Source organism: Vulpes vulpes, chromosome 14 (assembly GCF_048418805.1).
Source record: "Vulpes vulpes isolate BD-2025 chromosome 14, VulVul3, whole genome shotgun sequence".
Lineage (NCBI taxonomy): Eukaryota > Metazoa > Chordata > Mammalia > Carnivora > Canidae > Vulpes > Vulpes vulpes.
In genome coordinates, this window is record NC_132793.1 from 62,330,481 (window position 1) to 62,353,557 (window position 23,077).

Below are 23,077 nucleotides of genomic sequence, written 5' to 3' on the forward strand. Positions count from 1 at the left end.
AAAAAAGTACAAATACCAAGAATTCGTTACAGAGGGAATTTGGAAGTGGTTGTATAGACCAAAGGAATAAAGGAATCAGAAGAAAATATATAGTATTTTATGTTAACAGAAAATTTGGAAATTCTCAGAAATGGTAATAATAAATATACCTGGGATATTAAGAATTGCTTTTTCTTTTGTACTTTTATGTGCTAAACAGAACTATTTTTGGATTTATCAAAATCAGATTATTAAGGATTAGGCAAAGCAGTATATCTTCTGCTTATAAAGAAATATGTATGGATTTTTCACACTGTGTCTTCTTAGTCATAAGATGTTTTCATCGCGATGTCTCGTGATTTATAAGCACATACTATTTTAACATTCAAAAGTGAATTCTTTAAATTTTTCCCCCTTACACTCATTAAAGGGAAATCAGCAGTATTGTTAATTTGGTAATTCAGTTTTACAAAATTTACATGTTATGAGTCAAGACTCCATTTTAGATCCTATTTAACTTGCAGGAACAAAAAATTTTGATAACTGATTTATTCAGTAAATGTTTAGTGCTACTAGAAGGTTAAGCAATCACTCATGACCTCAGAGTGATGAGTTTAGTGGCAGGAATCTTAATGTGGAAAAAAAAAAGAAAGGCCTGGAACATAACTTGATCAGCTTTATCTCCTAGAAAATTCATGGGGAAGGAGGATAAATAGAAGACAGCATGCAAGGAAGGGGTATGAAGGTGCTCCAGCTATACACTGCTGCAAAACAGACTGTCCTAAGCTTAGTGGCTTAAGACAGCATCAGTCATTTATACTGTTCATCAATATGCAATTTGGGCAGGGCTTGGCTAGAACAGATTTTTTTTCCTGCTCCCTGCACCATCACTCAGTTGGGGCCTAGAAGATCCAGTTTCAAAATGGTTTATTCAGACGCCTATAAAGTTGGTGCTGCCCTTTGGCAAGGAGCCCACCTGGAGCAGTAGACCTAGTTTTTCTCTATGTGCATCTCTCCATGGGCTGCTTGGTCTTCCTTATGGTGTGGTGGCTGGATTCTAAGAGCAAGCCCTCAAGAGAACAGACAGATTGTGAACCGGTTTTGATGGCCTGTCTTCAGAAGTCACATAACATTATTTCTGCTATAATCATAATTCTGTTCAAGGAGAAATAACCCCCCATCATCTCTAGATGGGAGGAATATCAGTCGCATTGCAAGAGTAGCGTGTGGAATAGGAAAGACTTTTTTCCCAGTTTTATCGAGGTATAATTGACAGAAATTATATTCATGGTGTACAGTATGGTACTTTGATGTAGGTATACATTGTGAAGTGATTACCACAACCAACTTAATTAACCTCAGCGTTATCACTTTTTGTGTGCGGTGAGAACATTTAGGATATACTCTCTCAGCAGATTTCAACTATATTAACATAGTATGAACTAAAGTCCCCATGCTACACATTAGATCCCCCAGAACTTACTCACTCTGCGTAACTCTGACTCTATTCTTTAACCACCATCTCCCCACCTTCTCCACTCCCTACAACACCCAACCTTCAGTGATGGGACACACAAGTAAACTGCTATAGACTTACCTGTTTAAAGTGGTGGTGGTCTGGAGGAAGCAGGAGGCAAAACACAACAGTGGTCCACAGCAATCAAGGAATCCATCCGGGCTCATGCTGGCAGTTTCTTCATTAGGGTGTAGTCCTGCTCCTTGGAATTATCCTTTCTTGCTTGCTTTCACCAGATAGGCTCTTGGCTCTGCCTTCTGAGCCAGCCTTTATACTCCATTAAGGAAGATAAAGCTTTATTTGCGACTAAATAGCTTCCTCTCTCTGCCTGTTTATTGTCTATAGTACTAGGGGTCCAAAGTCTACTTTTCATTAATCCAAGTTGATGGTTACTATTCCAGAACAATTCTCAAAACTTTGTGGGTCACCTATGAGTCCACAAATGCGAGTATACTTTTTCTCTACTTTTGGATCCCTTTTAGATACCTCAACATAACATCCTTACGATACATAGGAGCCCAGTTGTTTAATGGAGAGGATTTGTAAAGCATACTCTTAAGATTCTTAGATGGCCTTTATGCATCTAAAATGTTCTGAGAGACACTGCCTTAGATTCTTCTGAACTCTTAACAAAGAATTTTATAATTCAGCTCTGGATTGTTCTTTGCCTTAAAGCCATTTCTCAAGTTGAGAGTTGTTTACTCTTTGGAGAGGCTGGGAATAAGAAACAAGTGTTTTTATTTTTGTTTTATTTTTAACCCAGTCTTCCAAGGACATAAGGAAGGAGACACTAAAGAAAGTAGGTTTGTGGTGGGGAAGGAGCAAAGGAACAAGAGTATGGAGTTAGGGTGGCAATGATATTTTTATCATAAATATAATTTCAAACAAGCCCAGTTTGAGTATGGGCTATGTTGAGAATTTTGTAAGGTATAAGACTAGGAGGGAGTATTGGTAGGGGAGTAAACGATGTTGCTTACCAGATTATATAAATTGTGTTAAGCAAAGAAGGTTGGATTGTTTGGGAGAAGAGAGAACTGAAAGAAAGAAAAGATTGTAGGTATTTTTCTTTTTCGTTCAGTTCCAGTTTATGAGCTGGTTAAGTAGTATGCTCTATCCTCCAGGATGGTGGTCCCTGAAAGAGTTTATGAACTAAATCAAACCGAACAGACTTGTAGGGGAGTAAAACAGATCCAGGACTTAAAGAGACCATTTAAATTCAGAATGGAGCTAACTTTTTAGACCCTGGCTTGGAAGGCCTAAATTGGATTGTTTAATTAGTATAGAACCAATGAAGGCCTTTTCTCATTTAAATAGAAAAGTTCTCCTTGCATTTACAATATGAGTCAGAAGGTGTTATTTTTACCAAATCAATTCCAAAGTATTACTCTTAATAAAAGTCTATAATTTATGGATCTGAAAGTTCCATTTTAAATTGAATGGAAAGCTTGGTTTAAAGTAGGAGGTATCTAGAAATAACAAGTGTTGGCAAGGATGTGGAGAAAAGGGAGCCCTCATCCATTGTTGGTGGGAATGTCAGTTGGTGCAACTATTATAAAAAATAGTATGGATGTTCCTCAAAAAATTAAATATGAAAATACCCTATGATCTAGTAATTTGACTTTTGAGTATTTACCTGAAGAAAACAGAAACATCAATTCAAAAAGATTTATACATTCCTATGTTTACTGTAGCATTATTTGAACAGCCAAGATATGGAATCAACCTAAGTACCCATTGATGGATGAATGGATAAGGAGATATGGGGTGTGTGTGTGTGTGTGTGTGTGTGTGTTATATATATTATATATATATATATATATATATATATATATATATATATATAATGAAGTATTATTCAGCCTTAAAAAAAGACTGAAATCTTGTCATTTGTGACAACATAGACAGACTTAGAGGATATTGTGCTAAGTGAAGTAAATCAGAGAAAGACAATACTATATAATTTCACTTACATGTGGAATCTAAAAACAAATAATAGTAACATAACAAAAAATGTGGAAACAGACTCATATATATAGAGAATAAACTGGTGATTACCAGAGGGGAGGGGGTGGGGGGATGGACAAAATAGGTGAAGGGATTAAAGGGTACAGCTTTCTAGTTATAAAATAAATAAATCATGAGGATATGAAAAGTGCAGGGTGAGAAATATAGTCAATAGTGTTAAAGTGACATTGTATGTCATTAGCCTTATGGTGAGCACTAAGTGATATATAGAATTATCGAATCACTGTCTCTTACACACCTGAAACCAATATTGAAACTGATCTATTATATGTCAACTATGCCTTATATTAAAAATGGATCAATAAAATTGTTAAATTGGCAAAAATAGTAAATAGACAAACATATATGTAAACGTGTGTATCTTGCCATGAAAAAGAAGTTTTGGTCAGAGAGAAGAGTGTTGTAGAATAATATGGGATATATTCCTTTTTGTGGTGTAAAAAGCATGCACCTATATCATATATATGATCATATATTCTTGGAAAATGAAGAAATCACAAAATTTAGAGTGGTCAGCTTTGGGTAACAGGGAAGCAAGGTTGAAGGCTTTGAAACTGTGCTTAATACTGTTCTATATTGTATTGAGTTTTTGGTTTTACAGAGTATGTATTTTTTAACAAAAATAAACATTAGGGGACACCTGGGTGACTCAGTGGTTGAGCATCTGATGTTGGCTCAGGGCGTGATCCCAGGTCTAGGAATCAAGTCCCACATTTGGCTTCCTGAGAGGACCCTGCTTCTCCCTCTGCCTATGTCTCTGCCTTTCTCTCTGTGTCTCTCATGAACAAATAAATTAAAAAAAATTTTTTTATTAGTTAAAAAAAAAAAGTAAAGTAGGGGTTCCCTGGGTGGCTCAGCAGTTTAGCGCCTGCCTTTGGCCCAGGGTATGAGCCTGGAATCCCAGGATGGAGTCCCGCATCGGGCTCCGGACATGGAGCCTGCTTCTCCCTCTGCCTGCGTCTCTGCCCTTCTCTCTCTCTCTATCATGAATGAATGAATAAAATCTTAAAAAGAAAAAATAAAGTAGGAGATGTCCACATCGATTTCTTTATGCTCAAAGAACTTTTATTCTGATATTAAACTTGGTCTGTTTCTAAGACAAAATGTCTTTTAAATTAAATTCTGGAATATTTGCTTCATCTTAGATTTCTCAACCTTTATCTCCCACAATTTATAAATTCATAAATAAGTATCCTTTTATTCCCTCTATAGTAGTGAGGGAAAAAAAAGATGTAGAATTAAATTTGCTGCCCTTTTTGGCTGTATTTCCCAAGAATAATCAGACCTGGGCCTGTAAGTATGCTGTGCTGTTTACTTGGTCTGCAATTTTTAAATACAGAAGAATTGCAGTTTTTCTCTTCGGTATATAATAAAGAGAAATGATAAGACATAAGAGATGTCTTTCCCCTGTATTTCTGTCCATCCTCCCAGAAAACTGCACTTACAATAGCACTAAAATGAATATTTAAAATTGGAATCTTCTTCAGTTTTCTCTGGGGCAATCTGGTGGGAGTAGCATAGAGACAGAGCAAGGACACCTGAGCCCGACCTGCCAGCTGGATAATCTTGAGCAAGTTACTTAACTTCTCTCTGTTTAAGTTTCCTTTACAGAATTCGGATGTTTTAGTGCCCAGTTCATAAGTTTGTTATGAGGAAGTAATTAGCCAAAATCGGTCAAGTAGTTAGAACAGTGCCTGGTGTGTAATAAGTGCAAAATGCATATTTGGTATTTAAAAACAAGTATAATAAAGTGTATAAACAAGTGTTTGAGGCTACAGGTTTTCACCTCCACTCCACTACTTGTCAGCTGTGTAGGTGTGCTCAAGTGACTTACCTCATTAAGCCTCAGTTTCCTTTTTGTGAAATAGAAGGATTGACAAAAGTAGTGCTGCCTGCCTCACAGTTTCTTAGGATTTTATGGGATGGTGTATGGCAAGCTCAGAGCACAGTGTCTGCTTCCTAGCACCAGTGAATGCAAACACATCTTTAAATTTCCATAAACTTTCTATTTAAAATTTTTTCCCTCCCCCCATTCCTCCCCCTTTTTCTCCTATGAACTTTCTGTTCCTTTGTGTACATTGGGTTTTATCTTTAATTCTTCACACTTCTGGGTCAGTTTTAGATCTTCTTTTTTTTTAGATTTTATTTATTGATTCATGAGAGACACAGAGGCAGAGACATAGGCAAGAGGGAAAAGCGGTTCCCTACGGGGATCCTGATGCAGTCTCGATCCCAGGACCCCGGGATCACGACCTGAGCCAAAGGAAGACACTCAACCACTGAGCCATTCAGGTGCCCCTACTTCTAGATCTTCTGAGAACCAGATAGGGATCCTTTAAAAGGCATGGCCACAAGGACAGAATATAGGGGAAGGGAGGCTGAAAGATAAATTATGTAATGTCCCCAGAGGCTCTGCAAGTGGACTAGTGCTAGGGATCTTGTGTTAGGGACTATCCGTGGTCGGGCCTGAAGTCTTGTGGGCCTAGAAACCACACTTGTCAGCAGTTCCAGAGCTCATCTGTCCCCCAGAGCTTTGCTCATATTAACGAAGCTCATACGACTAATGTACAGGATCAGAACGCCAGTGTTTCCATTTATAAGAAGTGAACTCCTCATCCTGACAGTTCATGCCCCCGCCCAGCCTGTTTGTGCTTGCAGACAGGCCAGGCCACCTCTCTAACCAGGCTATCAGTTTATTAATTTGTAATGAGGACATAGCTACTGAGTTGCCCCTCAAGTCCCTCGGGTTTCCAGCAAGTTCTCCTGGAAGGCATGCCAACAGGATACCACATTCTATTCAGAAAGCAGCTTGAGGAACATGGAATCATAAGGGCAGTTAATTCCTAGACTCAGATTTCATGGAATTAGAGGGGGAGATCCACAGGAGGAATGGATATGCACCCCCCCCCCATCCAGAGCACCCTTTCCCAGTGTTTGAACAGCCATTACTTGTGCTTGCTTCTGAGACCGCTTTGTACGTATATATATATATATATATATATATATATATATATATATATATTTTGGTCTGGACTCTGTCAATAGGCTCTGTTAATAGAGCTAGTATGCTCAGATTATTGCCATGCCTGAGGGTCTGAGATTGACTGTCCATGAGGCACAGCTGGTCTTCCCAAGCTTTTGTTTTTCTCTTCTATAGTATGGAGAGTAAGATTTAGAAATCAGGAGTATTCACATAACCATCCAGAGCTCTAGCCTCTCTGGAAGAAGGCCTGGCCCTCCTGGACATCACATCAGTCCTCTGAGACTGAGCGGAAACTGTTCCCTTTGGACGAGGCTTGAGGTCTGCCCTTTATTCAGTCACTGTGCGCAACCCCCCCCCCCCCCCCCCCCAGATCCCTGGCCTTGATCTGCATTACCTGCTGGTTCCACGCATGCCTCTAGGCATGCATTTGCTTCATTTTGACTATTAACGTTGCCTTCATTTAGCTATGCTCTGAATTACTGTATTTCCTTTTCTCATTTAATTCTCAGACAGCAGTCTTATTTTCTCATTTCCAGATTCATTTCACTGTCACTCCCAAGTACTGAAACCACATTTTAGTTTGTAAGCCCTGTTGGGTTACAGTGATGTAAAACTCATAGCTTCAAGGAAGTGGGATACCCTTAATCATTCCTTAGGAAATACGGGATGCTGCAGGCCACCCTTTTGTCTTTCTAGCTTAACGGTCTTTTCTTCCTCCTAGGTGAAGAATATTAAGTACTCTCATATTCTGTACTTTTTGTAAAGGCCATAGATATTACCTCCAAAGAGGGAAAGAGAATGTGAACATTCGTATTTGCAAACAAAGTACATTTGGATGCCTAAACAAAATTTGTTCACCAGTGGATTTCTTCAAGGAACAAGAGCTTATTTCTAACTTTAGTGTTATAAATTATTAATAATCTGATACAAATAGATGTGCTACTTCCTAGGATTCCTAAGAACTATTGGGCTTTGTTTTTTTTTTAACTTTGTCTCTAATGAATGGAGGCGGTATCATTATGTGATCAAATCACTAACTGTAAAAATGAAATTTTCCAAGGAAGCATCTTTTTCAAACAAATAGCCCAGCTTTTAATTGCTATTTGTCTTCTAAGTGTATTAGAATTAATTTACATGTGATCTGATTGGGAAAATAGAAATATCAGGTCTAGTTCTTGCTATATCTCTCAGGTCCATACTACCTCAAATATGACCACTTTATGTATTGATTGATCTTTGGGGTACAATGTGATAGCATATTCTCTTCTCTCTGCTTTGGAAAGACCTTATATATATATCTCTTACAGTAACATTTACTCCATGTTATTTAAACTACTATTAAATAATGAATTAGCACAGTTTCCAGAACACCGTTACTTCTTCATTTCATCATCATCATCATCATCATCATCATCATCATTTGCTTACAAGTTTTTTTCTCACTTAGACTGTATATCTCTTGGTTATGTGGGACTTCTTGTGTATGCTTTCTAACACAACACAGGCACCCAGCAGATGCTTCATAAATGCTGAACTGAAGTGCCCATTAGAATTAGGAGTTCTTCTAAGTTCCCCTTTAGATATGCAATCTGATACTATTGCTGGGAATGCTTCAGGAGTAATGACTAAGGAACACTTACTAGTCTCCATTTTTCTGACCCAAGAAATAGAGATAAATAACTGAAAAAAGTAGACTTTTAAATTTAAAAAATCATATATTTAAAAGTAATAAATATCAAAAGATGGAAGGAGAGAAGAGCACTTTCCTATTTGCTACAGTGTTTTAAAAATAATAATAGGGTAGTCCACTTAGAATGAGAATAATATAGTAAAATATAGGCTTATAAAATATCAAATTGTGATTCTGTTTTAAAAATAACATGTTCTTTTCAAATTTTCTACAGAATATGTGAATTTATTTTTGTAAGATTTATGAAATGGATAACACACTGAGTGAAAAGATTGGATCACTTCCTTATTTCAAACCTCCTTCCCAGATATAATGACTTGTCCAAAATTGGTGCATAATCCATCCAGATTCCTTTCTGTGAATTTGCATGTAAAAATCTATATTCCCATAACTGAGATAATGTACATTTCTGCGATGTGTCATTTCTATTTAATATTTTTTAGGGAGTCTTACAGGGTGGTGGATCTAGATAGCCTGGTTCTTTTTAATAACTTCATAATATTCCTTAGTATGGTGAACCCATTGTTTATTTAACCCTTCTGCTGTTCATGGCCCATTGCAAAGTTTCCATCTTTTCACTATGAAAAACAATTCTGCAGTGAATGTTCTAGTGCATCCATCACTATAACAGAGAGCAAATGTGACTTAATGGAGTGGCCAGATCTAGGAACCACAATAGCATCGGGAATCTGCCCTTCACATCTTTGACTTTGTTTTTCTCTTGATTGGCTTCATTTTTAGACAACTCACCTCATGTGGTAGCACATATGTCAACCAGCAGTTCTAGGTTTATGATCTGTAAACTGAACAACCTCTTTCATATTATCTGCAAAAGTAGAGTGTTGACTGTCACTGTAGCAGCTTGGCTTATGTGCCCATCCTTGACCCTATCACTGTAACTCTGTAGATAGTATACACTAGTTGGTCATGCCTGGGTCACATGCCCACTTCTGGGGCCTGGTCAGCATTACCCAAACAGTACCAATTGGGATGGAGGGATGGATGGGTGACTTGTCAAATGAAAATCAGAATGATGACATCAGAAGGAGGAGGCACATATGCCAGTCAGGCAAATATATCAATGTCTCCTACAAATGTCTTATAATGTTTTATGTTTTCATGAGTAGGAGATGAATAGGCATCCTAATGGTGTACAGGTTTATCTTATAAGGACCCAAAGTATTCATATAAGTATGTTTCCAAATATTTACTAGAATAATGAAACAAATACTATTGTATATGAAAATAAAGCATGTAATAGACTGAAGATCATTAACATTACGAGAAAGACGTAATTTTTCCAGTTCAGGAAAAGTCTTAATATATTTGCTGTGAAAGTTCAGTGATATGATAGGTTATATCTTTTCTATGATAAATACCTTGTCTTAGAACACCTTTTTAAATATTGTATTATTTGCCAAATATTAGCCTAAATTCTATATTTTGTTTATTTACTAAATAGTGTTTATTAAATTCTACTATATACTCAGCACCATGCCAGAGACTGGGGATAAAATAATGACTACAAGATCTCTGCCCTCAGATTTCTTACATTATTGTTAGGGACCACAGACCATAAATAAGTAAATGAACAAATAATAGAGAAAATTCCAGGCTGTGATGCACTATGAAGGAAATGAAAAGGATCATGAGATGGAAAATAATTGGGGAAAGTTATCTCAGCTAAGGTGGTAAGGGAAGACCTTTCTAAAGAGAAAATGTTTGAATTGCAAATTGAGGATGAAAAGTGAATCCCAAACTCCAGACCTATACTGCAGATACAGTAGCCACTAGCCGCATATGGCAATTGAGCACTCGATGATAGCTACTTTGAATTAAAATGTGCTATAAATGTAAAACATACATCGGATCCCCAAGAGTAGCGTACATCAGATCCCTAAGAGTACAAAAATTATAAGATAATTAATAATTTTTATGTCAGTTATGCAATGAAATTGTAATATTTTAGATACATTGGGGTAAGCATTATTAAAACTAATTTTGCGTATTTCTCTTTTTTAATGTGACCACATTAAAGAGTTTAAAATTACCCATGTGGCTTACCTTATATGTCTATTGAACAGTCCTAGTCTATGTGGTTTCAATTTGCTATGAATGACATACGCTTTCTCATCTTTTTGTCCTTGATCATGCCGATGGCAATTGAATTTATGTAGTAGATTTTCTCCGAGGATCAAGTCTGTAATATTCATTGACTGAGGTGTATAAATATAATAATTCAATGTGTGATCAAGCTTAACAGAGCTCAGAGTTAAGAGGCAGTGGGTGGCGGAGAAAGCAAAGAAAATTGCCACATTTACTAAAGGAGTTGTGTCATTAGTCATGTTCCTTTAGAAATGTTCACGAAACAGATAAAGGAGGGCTCTGAGTTGGAGAGGTAGGCAGAACAAGCATCGCCAGGTAATGACAGCGTGGGACAGGATTTCTGTGGGAATCAGCAACAGCAAACCACAAAGATCTATTTCCATTCCCTACTTCGTGAAGGAGATTCTGTTGTGTTGTGTAGAACTGCCATTTCTTGCACATTGAGATAAGAGTTTGGGTCTACGCAGTGTTGATGAACCACAGGGAATGCTAGTGACTTTAGCGTGCCTGTTTCAGGGCGATGCCAACAAGTTGACACACATTTAATAACTTGATGTTGATTCACTGCAGAGAGAAAGCAGAAGAGTTTTCTCTGTGCCACCTTGTTCTCCTTTCCATCTGTGGCTTGTGCCACAGGGAAGAGGTGATTATTTTAAAAACACACGTTTGATTTTAATGGGTGCAGTGTTTACATTTGAGTTTGCAAACTGGTTCGAACCCCAAATGTGATGTTTGTTATGTAATCTAACAGTTTTGGGAGGGGGAACACCCTGACTGGTGTGAGGGAGAGTTGAGTCATATCCTGTGAATGTGAAGCTACGGTATTTAAGCATCACGGGTTCCTCTTACTTTCATTCTAAGTGGCTGCAGTTCAGAGCAGCAAGTGCTCTGTGAAGAGGCTGTTACTAGCCCTTGGAGGTGAACAGCCTCTCTTGAAAGGATTCAGGGAAGAAAGCCAAGTCTGAATATGCAGTTTGCTCACTGGGATGAAAGATGTTTTGTTTATTTCTAATCAACGATGCTAGACACCTGCAAGCTCAAAAGTGCCTGCAATTTGCCATTTGTTTATAATAAGGTAAGTTCCATATTTTGGTTTGCTCATTGCATTGGCACAGCCTAGAATGAACGTGGCAGTTTTCATATGATTATGCTTCAGAAAATGCCTCCTCACAGGTATTTGAAGGTGGCATTTGAGATTCTAACGCAAGTCATTTTAAACTTACAGTACAATCCGTTTGTGAGATACTTAATTGAATAGATTGATAGTTCCTTTATAATAGTTTTTTAATAAAAAAAAAATGCAATACCTGAGAAGCGGACACATTCTAGTAATTTTATAACATTTTAGTTTTTCTTTTCTTTTCTTTTTAAGAATTAAATAGTACCAGCTTCTTTTTTTCCCCCTTTCTGCTGCTCTTTGATCTTGATTAAAGGTGAAACGTCCATAAAATTCATATGATTATGCTTGGATCTTACTCTAAATAACCATAGCTTGACAACTGTATTTCTCCACTGAAATAAAAAGTGGTATTAATAATTATTAGGAAGTTGCAAGTTGCAACGTAAGTCTCTTTCATATTTGGTTTTCTATATAAGTGAAAGGCTACCATATTCATAAACTTCTAATTGCTGTAATCTTTAAAATGTGCATGAGTTTATCACAAACCCACTTCCTCAGTTGTTCTTAGAGACACTCATAAACTGTATGGATAGGAAAATCTGTGGATAGAAAAGTGAATGAGAGATCTGTTTTTCCATGCTTTAAGCTTACTGCTGACAGGTTGGGGTGAATAACAGGAATGCTGTCTTGGTTTTTTTTATTGATTAGAGAAATGACATCAAATGAGATCTAATGTTGGTGTCTGGTGTCACATAATTTTGGACACTCATATTTAAGGACTATGAATTCTTTTGAGGTAGAAAAAGTTAATTTGATTTTGAGAGCTGTAGCTGTGAATTGGTAAAATTAATGAATTGAGGGGTTTTTGTATGTTTTGTGACACTTGGCATTAGAATACTTTCTTCTTGATTGACCCACTGTCATGCTTATAGATTGTTTCATTTCTATTCAAAATTATACTCATTACAAAATCACTTGATTCTAACTACAACATGGAAATTACTTTTCATTAGGTATATATTGAATAATTCATGTTTTCACAAAGGTCAGGGGGTCAGTCAACTGTTGGAAGGCATGTAGTTTTCCACTTGTTTGAAGGGGAAATGAAAATTAGTTCAACTTCCAGGGGCGCCTGGGTGGCTCAGTTGGTTAAGTGTCTGCCTTCAGCTCAGGTCATGATCCTGGGGTCCTGGGGTAGAGCCCTGTGTCCTGGGGCTCACTGCTTGCAGGGAGCCTGCTTCTCCCTCTCCCTCTGTCAATCTCCCCACCCTCACTCATGCTCTCTCTCTTTCAAATAAATAAATATAATCTTAAATAAATAAATAAAATTAGCCCAACTTCCTAACATATATGAAGGCAGTATTCCAAATTGAGAAAATAAAGAACTTTCGGGAAAATGACTTAACGGTGTGAGAGCCTTTGGGAACTTGCATAGTGAAAAGGCACATATCCCAAAAGATTAAAATCCAAGATATTATAAATAGAATATTCTGATGCCAAATGTGTATCAGACTCTGCTTTTTTGCCTGGGCAGAAAGGGAGCTCTATTCTGGTTCGTTAAGAGTTCGTTGAGAATTTTTCCTTAGATCGTATGTGAATTACTAAATGTCAATAGAAAGGATAGAACATATCTACATCAAGACAAAAACATATGTTCTTATACTTTGTTTCAGATTCTTAAATATGGATTACAATAACCATATGAGCTGTTGTTATGAATTAAAACTCAAACTGACAAAATTTTGTGAAATCAAGTCTTTACAGTCTGCTCTGTTTCGAATATGGACTTTATTATTTATGACATTGGATAGCTAGCTGGTAATTATGTGGTGAGATAATTGAGGCACCTTGTTTCCCCTCCTTCCTTGCTGCAGTCCCCATTCTTTGGTTATATTCTGTACACTTCCAGAAAGGGTATAGGTAAGCATGGGGAGAGAGAAGGAAAGAGAGCAGAAACATGTAGTATACTATTTCTATCTTTCACCTCTGAATCAAAATGGTTTTGACAAGGAAAGAGGTCAAATAGAATAGCTAAAATGAGTCTATCAATAACCTGTGGATCTTAGTTATTCAGGAAATCCCTTGACCTCTGAGATGAAGAATAATTGGGAGCTTGGTTGAGAAAACCCTTTTGGCCTTACAGGATTGCTTGCAAGGATCAAATTTTATCTGTATTTTATTAACTGTGAAGTGTGAGACATATTTTTGAGAACTTCTTTCTTTGTCTTCCTATATAGTAAAGGAGCTGACAAGGCATCAGAGCTACTCAGGATTCCACTCTGGATTCAGAATATTTCTTTTCAGTAATAAAAGGCTCCCTTTTCTCCTCTTTGTAAACTATTTTACTGGTTAATTTCCAGTTTATATAAAAATGTTTTACAGGAATGAGCTCCAAAAATAAAACCCCCAAACCCAATTTTACCTAAGTCCTGGTACTCCTTTAAAATTTCCTCAAGGAAACTCATCCTCACTCAAAAGATATTTATCAAGTGGCAACTAAATTTAATTTTCAACCTAAAAGCAGCGTGATGTCCTCAGCTGGGGACTGCAGCAGCAGAAGCACATAGTATGACATTTTTTCTTTGTCTTTAAAGATTTTTTGTTTAGGTAAGGCTTTGACAGGTTTGAAAAAAAAATTTATGGAGTATTCATTCTGACTACTGAAAATGAAATCTTTCTGGAAGATGCTTTAGGTTCTACTATCTCTAGTAAATTCTATTGGATATCAAAAGTAGCCCACTTGCTGGTAAAAAGAAGAGCAATGTTAACTCCTCCGCCTACTTCTGAAAATCAGTTTTGAGGATCAAATGAGACTGTGCGCATGCAATTCCTTGTAAACTCCATAGAGCTTAAAAGTAACACTATCACAACATAAGATATACAAAATTGTGTATTTGGAAGAGAACTTGATGTCATCTCACAAATTCTCAATTCACCAAGAAGGGAATTAAGATCCACAAGAGTTAAAAAGGTGGCTTGCTTCACTCAAGCTAGTATCTGAGCCAGGACCAAAACCTGGGTCTTTCTATCTGCTTAGTTAACTAGAAATTGATCAGAAGACTAGCTGTTTCTTGACTTGCACTAATAGGGTTTTTTAAAAAATATGTATTTTTTAATATTGATAAACATCTTTATTGAAAACTATATCCTTGGAGAATATCTTGCAGAAGACATATGACCTTGGGTATAGGTTTTGTGGGCTGAGGATTCTCTGTTGGATCTAGTTTAATGGAGCATGAATTTTTGGAATGATTATCAGACCATAACATCTGACTCTTGCAATCTCTTAGCTTTTGCCACAAAGTGTCCAAACCTTGTACTTGTAAAGGTACATATGCATAATGGATATGGGTAGATTTTGCAGCTTTTAAAATTGTAGGTAGTATGGGAGATTATTTTGACATGTTTGTTGAGAGTAGGGACAAAAAGATATTCTCCAGATGCTTACCCTTAAAAAGAGATTAGGGAAATTTAAATAGCCAATAAACTTGCAACCATTTTTGTTAGAACTGATCTATTTTATATTTATGAAACTCTTGTCTTTATCAGGGACATGACATGAGAGAAAGATGACTTTTCAAGTTACTAATGTTAATGACCTATATCTTACTATACCCATGAAGACAATGAGCTTATAAAGAAAATTTTTCTTAACCTCTTAATATTAAGATTAAAAGACAGGTTAATTAAAAAATGCATTGGTAGTATTAATAAAAGTAATTTTTTACTTCAGAGAATCAAAGATGATCATCATTTCTTTTTAAAAAATGTAACGCTTATGAAAGTTATATGCTACCTGTATATCCTATACTCCAATTTCTAGCTTCAGTAGTAAGTGGTATTTTTCATCATGCTATCTTATGAACAGATCCTAGCCTTGCTTGGAATAAAGCTCACTGCTTACTTTTGATTACTTTGATTCCTAGAACTGTATGAATATGCTATATAACCATTGGGAGGTAAAGAAAAACAGATGAGATAATGAAGTAAGGGTCTTTAAAAATTAAAAATGCAAGGTGATAATGTGCTGTTTAAGGAACAGAGCCTCAGCACTAGGCTTGTAGTAGCAGGAATCAATACTTCTTTGTTAATATTGACCCTTCCTGTGGTTTTGGAGGTAACAGTCTTGTTTTGATTTTGTTTCTCTGTCTACAAAGTTCAGGAAATTTCACATTAGAGCCAGACAATCATTCCACATATCCTATAGGTGCTTGGCAAATATTGATTAATGGTCCTGTGAACATCAAGGTGGGTGAAGCACTTTGAACTCATTTGAAAAGCCTATCAGTGTGCCATTTAGTATAACTGTCAAGATTTGTAAAAACATTCCCTTGAGAGAAGGCCAAGAAAGCTTTGGAGATTCTTTGTTGAGTTTTAATTCCATATTAATTTTGTAGAGATACTCAAACTAGTCACTTGATCTTCCTTTACTTGAGTCATTTCAGTAGTAGAATGGGATTAGTGATATTTATTCATGGCAATTTATAGCATCCCCAAAAGTAACAAATCAAGTTCCAGATCCCTCACTGTACAAATGTTTTTGTCCAAGATGAAAATAACAGTAATGTCTAACATTTAACTCTATTTAATAAACTAACATTTAACATTTAACATCTAACATTTAACATTTAACTATATAATAGCCTTTTATGAACTAAATTAATTTCTTAAAACCGTCTTATGAAATTTGGGCACTATTATTATTCTCATTTGATAGATGGAGAAACTGAAGTATTTAGAAATTAAGTGACTCATCCCTGACATGATACAAATGGTTATAGAATGACTAGCATTGAACCAAGGCAGTCAGATTTCAGAGCTGCATTACATGATTACATTTTTTTTTTTTTAAGATTTTTATTTATTTGTTCGTGAGAGACAGAGAGAGAGAGAGAGGCAGAGACACAGGCTCCCTGCGTGGAGCCCGACGTGGGACTCAATCCTGGGTCTCCAGGATCACACCCTGGGCTGAAGGCAACGCTAAGCCGCTGAGCCACCCGGGCTGCCCACATGATTACATTTTATGCTACCTCCAGTTAGAATCCCTTAATCCCAGTGATAGGAAGTTTTAAAGTGCCACAGAGAGGCAAAGAAATCTTTTTAATGTTAATGCATTTAATTATTTCAAGGACTCCAACATTCTCATTCTTAATGAAATCCAGGCCTTTATGAACTAGAAATATATTAAATTAACTCAGGAATTCATATAAGATGAGACTAATAACAATGCAAAATGTGTCTGGAATGAGCAAACATAATGGTGAGTTCTCCTACATTGTCTTTGGCAATATGAAAAGATTTCCTTCTTTTGAGACAGTTTTCAATGTACACGCAATCAACTTATACAGTCCCAGAAAAGCTTGTGGAAATTTTTGTGTTTTGAGGGAAGATTAATATCCTATCTCCTTTTCTCTGTACATTCCCTAAACATTTCCTTATGAAAGGTATTATTTGGGGAAAGAACACATTAAATGAATAGTAGAAGTTTAGGTCTATTGTACAACTGGGTACATTTTGATCTGCTTTCTCCAGACTCCACAAGTTATGCTTGGAATTCTTGGGTAATTTTCAAACCTTCATGTGTCTTCAGGTTTTCTATACAAGGACTTTCTTCACAAATTGTGTACCCTTAGTGTTAGCATGATGACTAATACATGGTAGACTCTCAGTAAGGCTTTCTGGCAAGTTGAATGGATGGATGGATAGATGGATGGATGGATGGATGGATGGATAGATGGTAGGGATGTACTGGGACTTCTCCAGATCTGCTCTGAGTCATGACTCATGTAGCTGAGACTGGATTGGGACCAGACTCTCCCTGAGCATGTGGGTACAAAGGAATAAAGTATAAGGTGTGAAAGAGTTTAGCTCAATTAATCTCCTATTTCATCATCTGATAATTTTCAGTGTGAAACTAATAGAGCCGGAAGTCATTTCTTGCCACAAGTCTTTCCCACTGTTTTGTATTGGAGTTTCTTTAATAACACATAGGAAGCATCATTGCTTTACTCTCTTGATTCAAAACCTACATGTATGCAGATATACATATATAATTCATATGCATTATACATATGCAGAGAGAGATTAGGTAAAAATCAAAAGATCAAAATAATTTGAATACCTAAATGAACGGGAATTATCAAAGTTTGACTATTTTAGGATTTATTATGAAAAATAAAATGCAAAACAAACAGTTGAGACAGAATTAAAGAGAAAGGGATTTTTAAAAATCATTTTAAATGCTTTTTTATAAAAATATCTATTTCTTTCAATCTTAGAAGAGAAGCCTTGTTTTTTTCCACAAAATTTCATTGGAGAGCTCAAACTAAAAAGTCTGGGAACCAAAATTTATTTGGTATCAACCAGTCATTGTGAGGGATGGTTTCCAAAATGAGGATAGTGACTAAAGGGTTAGGTTAGGGAATGCTGCAGATTTCAAAAGAGGGTATTAAGGTGGTTATTGTTTGAAGTTTTCCAAGGGGGAAAAACACAGCAAAAACTATCCTGTAAAAACATTTGATCAAACACAAAATATAAAGTTTTAGACAATGGGAGCAACTCTATTGGGAAAATTGCACATTTGGCCTTGGCCCAGAGGAATGATTAAAAATGAAACATGCACACACACACAAAGAAAAAATCCCAATTAGTACACACACACACACACACAAATAATTGGCTGGCCTTTCTTTTTCCTGGTCCTAAACACAACAGCATATGTTCACTATTTGAGGAAATTCTATTCCTTGGTGAACAGGTGCCTTGTGTTATTTGAAGTGCAATTGTTTCCTATGGGTTGCTGTTTCTCGTGGTGATTTTCCTACCTTGGAAATAGCATGCTTCAAGTCAAAAATCAGTGGAAAGCATTACCCTGGCCACAGCAGACCTGAATTCTATACTGTACAGTCTGGGCTTTAGTTTTAACATGCCTCAAATAAAGGATTCATCCTCTATGCCTCGCTTGTTTCCCAAAGAGTGGGAATTATTTTTGGGTAGGATTCTTTTCTTTCTTTTTCATTTTCAAATCAGTGGTTGCTTTTTATTTTCAACTCAGTTCTGAAACAATTACTTTCACGTTTATCTAGCCAAAGTGGCTGAAAATTTTCTGCTAAATTCAAGCCTAGAGTTTGAGAAATATTCATGCTATAAATAGATATGTGGGGGGAGAGATGAATGAATTAATGCCTCATGGCAAATGTATACTAAAAGTGTGTATATTGCTACAAAAATCATGAATACAGCAGACTTAAGAACTGTAGCTTTATTACCTCTTTTAAATATTTGATAAACTACACGAAATATTAATGTTCAGAAGTTTTTGAAAAGTACATTGCAACCCAAAAGTATGCAGATTATTATCAGGAAGCCACTGATGTCGACAGGAATATGACTTACAGTTATTTTTAGGAGAAGGTATTAAAGTGATCATTGTTTCAAACTTTCCCAAGGAGAAAAGAACAGAAAATTTTCCTGTACAAACACTTGATCATACACAACTTTTAGGGTCAGAATATGTAAGTTTTAGACAATGGAAACAAATTTATTGGAAAAGCAGTCCTGTTCTTTGGCTCTTATGTGACAGGTGCTTTACAACAAAGGGCAGAGTCCCCATTTGGATTTTTTTTTTAACATATCAGACACGAAGTTATTTTTTTTTTTCAGGAATCAACTAAGGTCTGCTGCATAACAATACTTTCCTCACCATATCTTGAACTCTTTCTCACTGTGTCTATTATTTTTGTATATTTTCATAAAAAATTACTATTATATTTTACTATTCTAATTATATATTTTTAAACAGCACATAAGGAGAAAATTAAAACTAAGCATCAGTTTTATTCAAAAAGTATAGGTCAGTGAGCCAAAGTGTACCACCTATAAAATTCCCACGATTTCTCTCTCTATCTGAGCAAAAACATCATTTATGTTCATAAAATTTTGTAATTGAAAGTGCCTTAGAGATCATCTAGCTCAACTGTCTCTTTTTGCAAATGAAAAATATTATGGCACAGGCAAAGTAAATGACTTTTCCAAGGTTATATCTACATCCAGCTCCCGACAGAGCCCAGCTGGGCATGGGGTTCCTAACATGCAACTCTGCGATCTTTTTACTGCATGAGTCAATTTGAGCATCACGACCCGAATTTAGTCTTCAAATAGTACATTGGGTTTGCACTTCAAATTAAAATGCTAGTTGTGCACAGCATAAATCAATTTAAATTTGGCCTAATTTCTTTTTGACTATTAAGCAATTTTTTTTGCCATATTTTTTGGAAGGGTGTATTTTAACCACAGAGTCTATAATAGAAGCTTTTCCTGACACCTGAGAGTTTATCTTGACTCTCTTGACACTGCAGATGCACTTGAAATGACGGAGATAGGTTCACATGAAACCACTTTTGCACATCTAAGTTGTACTTTTACACACCTCCAGTGTTCCAGATCTTCAAAATGAATGCCTACATCAAACTGGCAACTTCATAAATGCAAATTGTTTTCATAAACAACATATTTATTTTAATCATTTTACCAAATAAGTGGCCACAATTACTAAGAACTGTTCTAGTAACTACACTTTTGTCCTTAAAGTGAGTAATGCACTGGAAGTGCCAGCCTCACTGCCTCTCTCTTGGTGGCGGCTGGGGAGCTGAGCGCCACACCCAGGCACCAGCACTCAGGTGGCAGGCACATCTCCAGGTGTGAGGCCCCTTTAGGAAATGGCCCAGATGCAGGCCATGCCAGGTAATGTGCTCTGCCCTCTTCTTTTTGGATAAGAACCAGAACAATCATGTCTCATTTGGCTTCTCATTTGCAACTGCAGTGAGGAATGAGGAAGGCAGATTTTTTTCCAGAGTATTCTTTGGAATGCTAGTTCTATGAAAATGACAGTCTGTAATCAAATAACTTTGGGAAATGTGAAATATTGTGCACTCCTTTTGCATATTCACACTGGAGGCAAAAGACAGGCACTTTAAAAGTTTTTTTTTTTGTTTTTTTTTTTTTCACTTTAAAAGTTTTAAAAGGGGGATTTGTTCAATATGCTCTCACCTGATATTTCTCAAATAAGCCTATTCTCAAAAATATTACCTACTCCTATCATGGAACACTCTTGAGAAACACAGATGAAATATTCCCCTTGGTGACTGAAAGTCCTAAAGGGAAGGTAGATTGGGACAATGAATTTACTGTTCCCTTGGGGTCTCTGTCCCTACAAATCCATGTGAGCTCCCTATTGAGTATAACTAGTGTTTAAACAGCAGTACTGCATAATTAATAGTCTCTGCATGTGTGTATACATCTATACACATATTACTGTTTTTTAAAGCAAACTGTTTACTTTATGAGTTATTTAAGGAATTTTTAAGAGTAATTTGACTTTTACTTCATTGAATAATGTCAGAACCATCTAAACTACTGTATTTCTGAACTAGTTTTTTCAAGAAACAATGGAAGCTCAAGGTGGGAGTGATGAAACTCTGAAGCAGGAGGTGGGTTAGATTTCACAGAACAATTCCTTAAGCTGGATCTAGAAGGATGTGTTGTCATTTTCCAGGTGGTAAGAGCACAGGCACAGAGGCATGGCTCAACATACCAATTTAGGAAGCTGGTTTAAAAAGACAAAAAACAGTATTTTTGGAGTCTAAGGTGGATAGAGGGGAATGGCTGATGAGGCAAGTCAAAGCAAGTCAGCTCATAAAGGTCTTTCAATGCCACACTGCAGAGCTTGGCCTTCAGCTTATAGGGCAGTTCTTTTTCAACTGGATGGTGCACCAGATTCGCCAAGAATCTGAAAAAAAACTGTATGTACCCAGGTCCTATGCCCAAGTGATTCTTATTGATGAAATGATGGGTAGAGTTTAAGAATGTAAATCTGGAAAAAACACTCAAGTGATTGCAGTGTTCACCCCAAGGTGAGAAAACTCGAGGCACCAAAAAAGTATCTTGAGGGAATTGGAATTGGAATCCTGAAGTTTTGAGAGGGATGACTTAAAAGTCAGGGAAACCCATTTGGAGGCTTTTACATCAGTCTGGGCAAAATACAGCTAGAGAAACAAAGGCAGTAATATGGGAGTGGAATAGAGAGTATGGGTGCCCCAGATTGGGTGTAGATCTGTTCTGTCTGGTGTTTGGTGGCTGGCCATAGGGGTGAGTGAGAAGAAGTGTCCAGGTTTCTGACTTGATGAGACCAAAAGTCATGGCAGGGAACACTGAAGGGGTGCACATGAGCCCTGGTTCATTTATTACTCCTCCTCTTCAGCCTCTCACTTTGCTACCTTGTATCATGTCTAGAGTGCTCCCAATTCACTGCCCTGGCTGCTTCTTCCATAACTTTGCAATCAGACGTTCTGTGCCACTTAGCACCTCCCTGTTGAGAAAACAGCAGAGAGAGACCCTGATCTACTGGCAGAGCTGTCCTAGGACCAAGAGGCCACTTGGAGAAACCTTCTGAGTAGAATAATCATTTGGGGAGACAGAGGTGAATGAAGGATATTTGTTGGAGAACTCACGGAATATGTGCACTGTGAATCTAGCCAGGGCTGCCTTTAGCCACTTCCCCCCTTTCTACTTGGTGAGGTTGAGGAGGTGGGGCATTTGGGAGGTATTAGAGCATAATAATGGCAAAGTACACCCATGAATGGCCCTTAGTCCTGAGTCAAAGGCTCTCAACCACGCCTGAGCAGCAGAGGAAAGTCAAGCCATGAGTCTGGATAAAGAGAAAACGGATGAGGTGAGGAAGCTGAGATTCTGCTGAATGACCAAAACTCCTAAAAATAACTTTGGCAAGCTCTACGGTGTGGGTTGGTCCTTCTCTGCCAAGGCTAGGAGAGAATTAAGAGGCCCCCTGGTGTGTGGTCTGGGGAACTCCTTGAAGAGGATGTTGGCCCAGCTGTACAGCAGGATTGGATGTGATCAGAGAAGGCCTTTGTGAGCTGTGGTGTGACCCGGTTGGCGGGGAGTAGTGTGACAAGCTATTCCGAGGGGGCAGAAAGGGCATGGGGAACAAGCCTTGAGAAAGAGTCTCTCAGTACAACCCATGAAAACAGGTGGAGCTAGAAGACCTGGATTCAAATCCAGACCCCACCACATATGATGTGACCTTGAGAACATTATTTGACATCTCTGGGCTTCAGTCTCATGCTCCTAAAAAGACAAATAACTAGCTCCTTCCCTGGAGCTAGTTAACATAGGTCAGGTGTGGAGTCAAATGTGGACCCCCTGGTGCTGCCAGTATTTCCACCTCATCAGTGCCCAGACCCTTTCAAGTTCTTATACTGCAAGCATATTCTCATCTAGTGGTCTGTGGAGCAATCAGTTCATATGAGACAGTCTTGGGAAAAAAATTGAAAAAACCTATACCCTGAAGGGTAAATTCAACAGTAGAGTGATTGATGGGACTCTTGTTCACAAGCTCTTGTTTATATATTCTCAGCCTTTGGATAATTTGTTTTGTTCAGGATTTATCCAACTAGGGTTAGGAAGGTAGGAATTAATGTACTGCAGAACTGACCAAATGCTTCTTGATACTGATTTTACCCAAACACAAGAGCAACTTGACAAACTGTTCTATGTGTGGAGAGGGGAATGGAGTCCTTTGGTGCCTCGAGAACCATATGCTATATTAATATGCCAGCCCTCCCCAAGGGTCCCCCGTACCCG

General features: G+C 37.2%; 1 protein-coding gene across 21 annotated transcripts in view; it reads left to right on the forward strand.

Moving 5' to 3' along the window:
• The window catches only part of MCTP1 (multiple C2 and transmembrane domain containing 1), a 531,614-nt gene that overhangs the window by 170,442 nt on the left and 338,095 nt on the right, over positions 1 to 23,077 (forward strand). For 4 of the 21 annotated variants that reach the window (XM_072736764.1, XM_072736767.1, XM_072736765.1 and 1 more), the window contains exon 1: positions 11,152 to 11,374. The exons of 11 other annotated variants lie outside the window; for them this stretch is intronic. In XM_072736764.1, the coding sequence (XP_072592865.1) occupies positions 11,318 to 11,374 (57 nt within the window). In that variant the 5' untranslated portion in view covers positions 11,152 to 11,317. Of the gene's footprint in view, positions 1 to 10,541; positions 11,375 to 23,077 lie in introns of those variants that run through there. 6 more of the 21 variants (XM_025992887.2, XM_072736772.1, XM_072736771.1 and 3 more) reach the window with 3 other exon arrangements.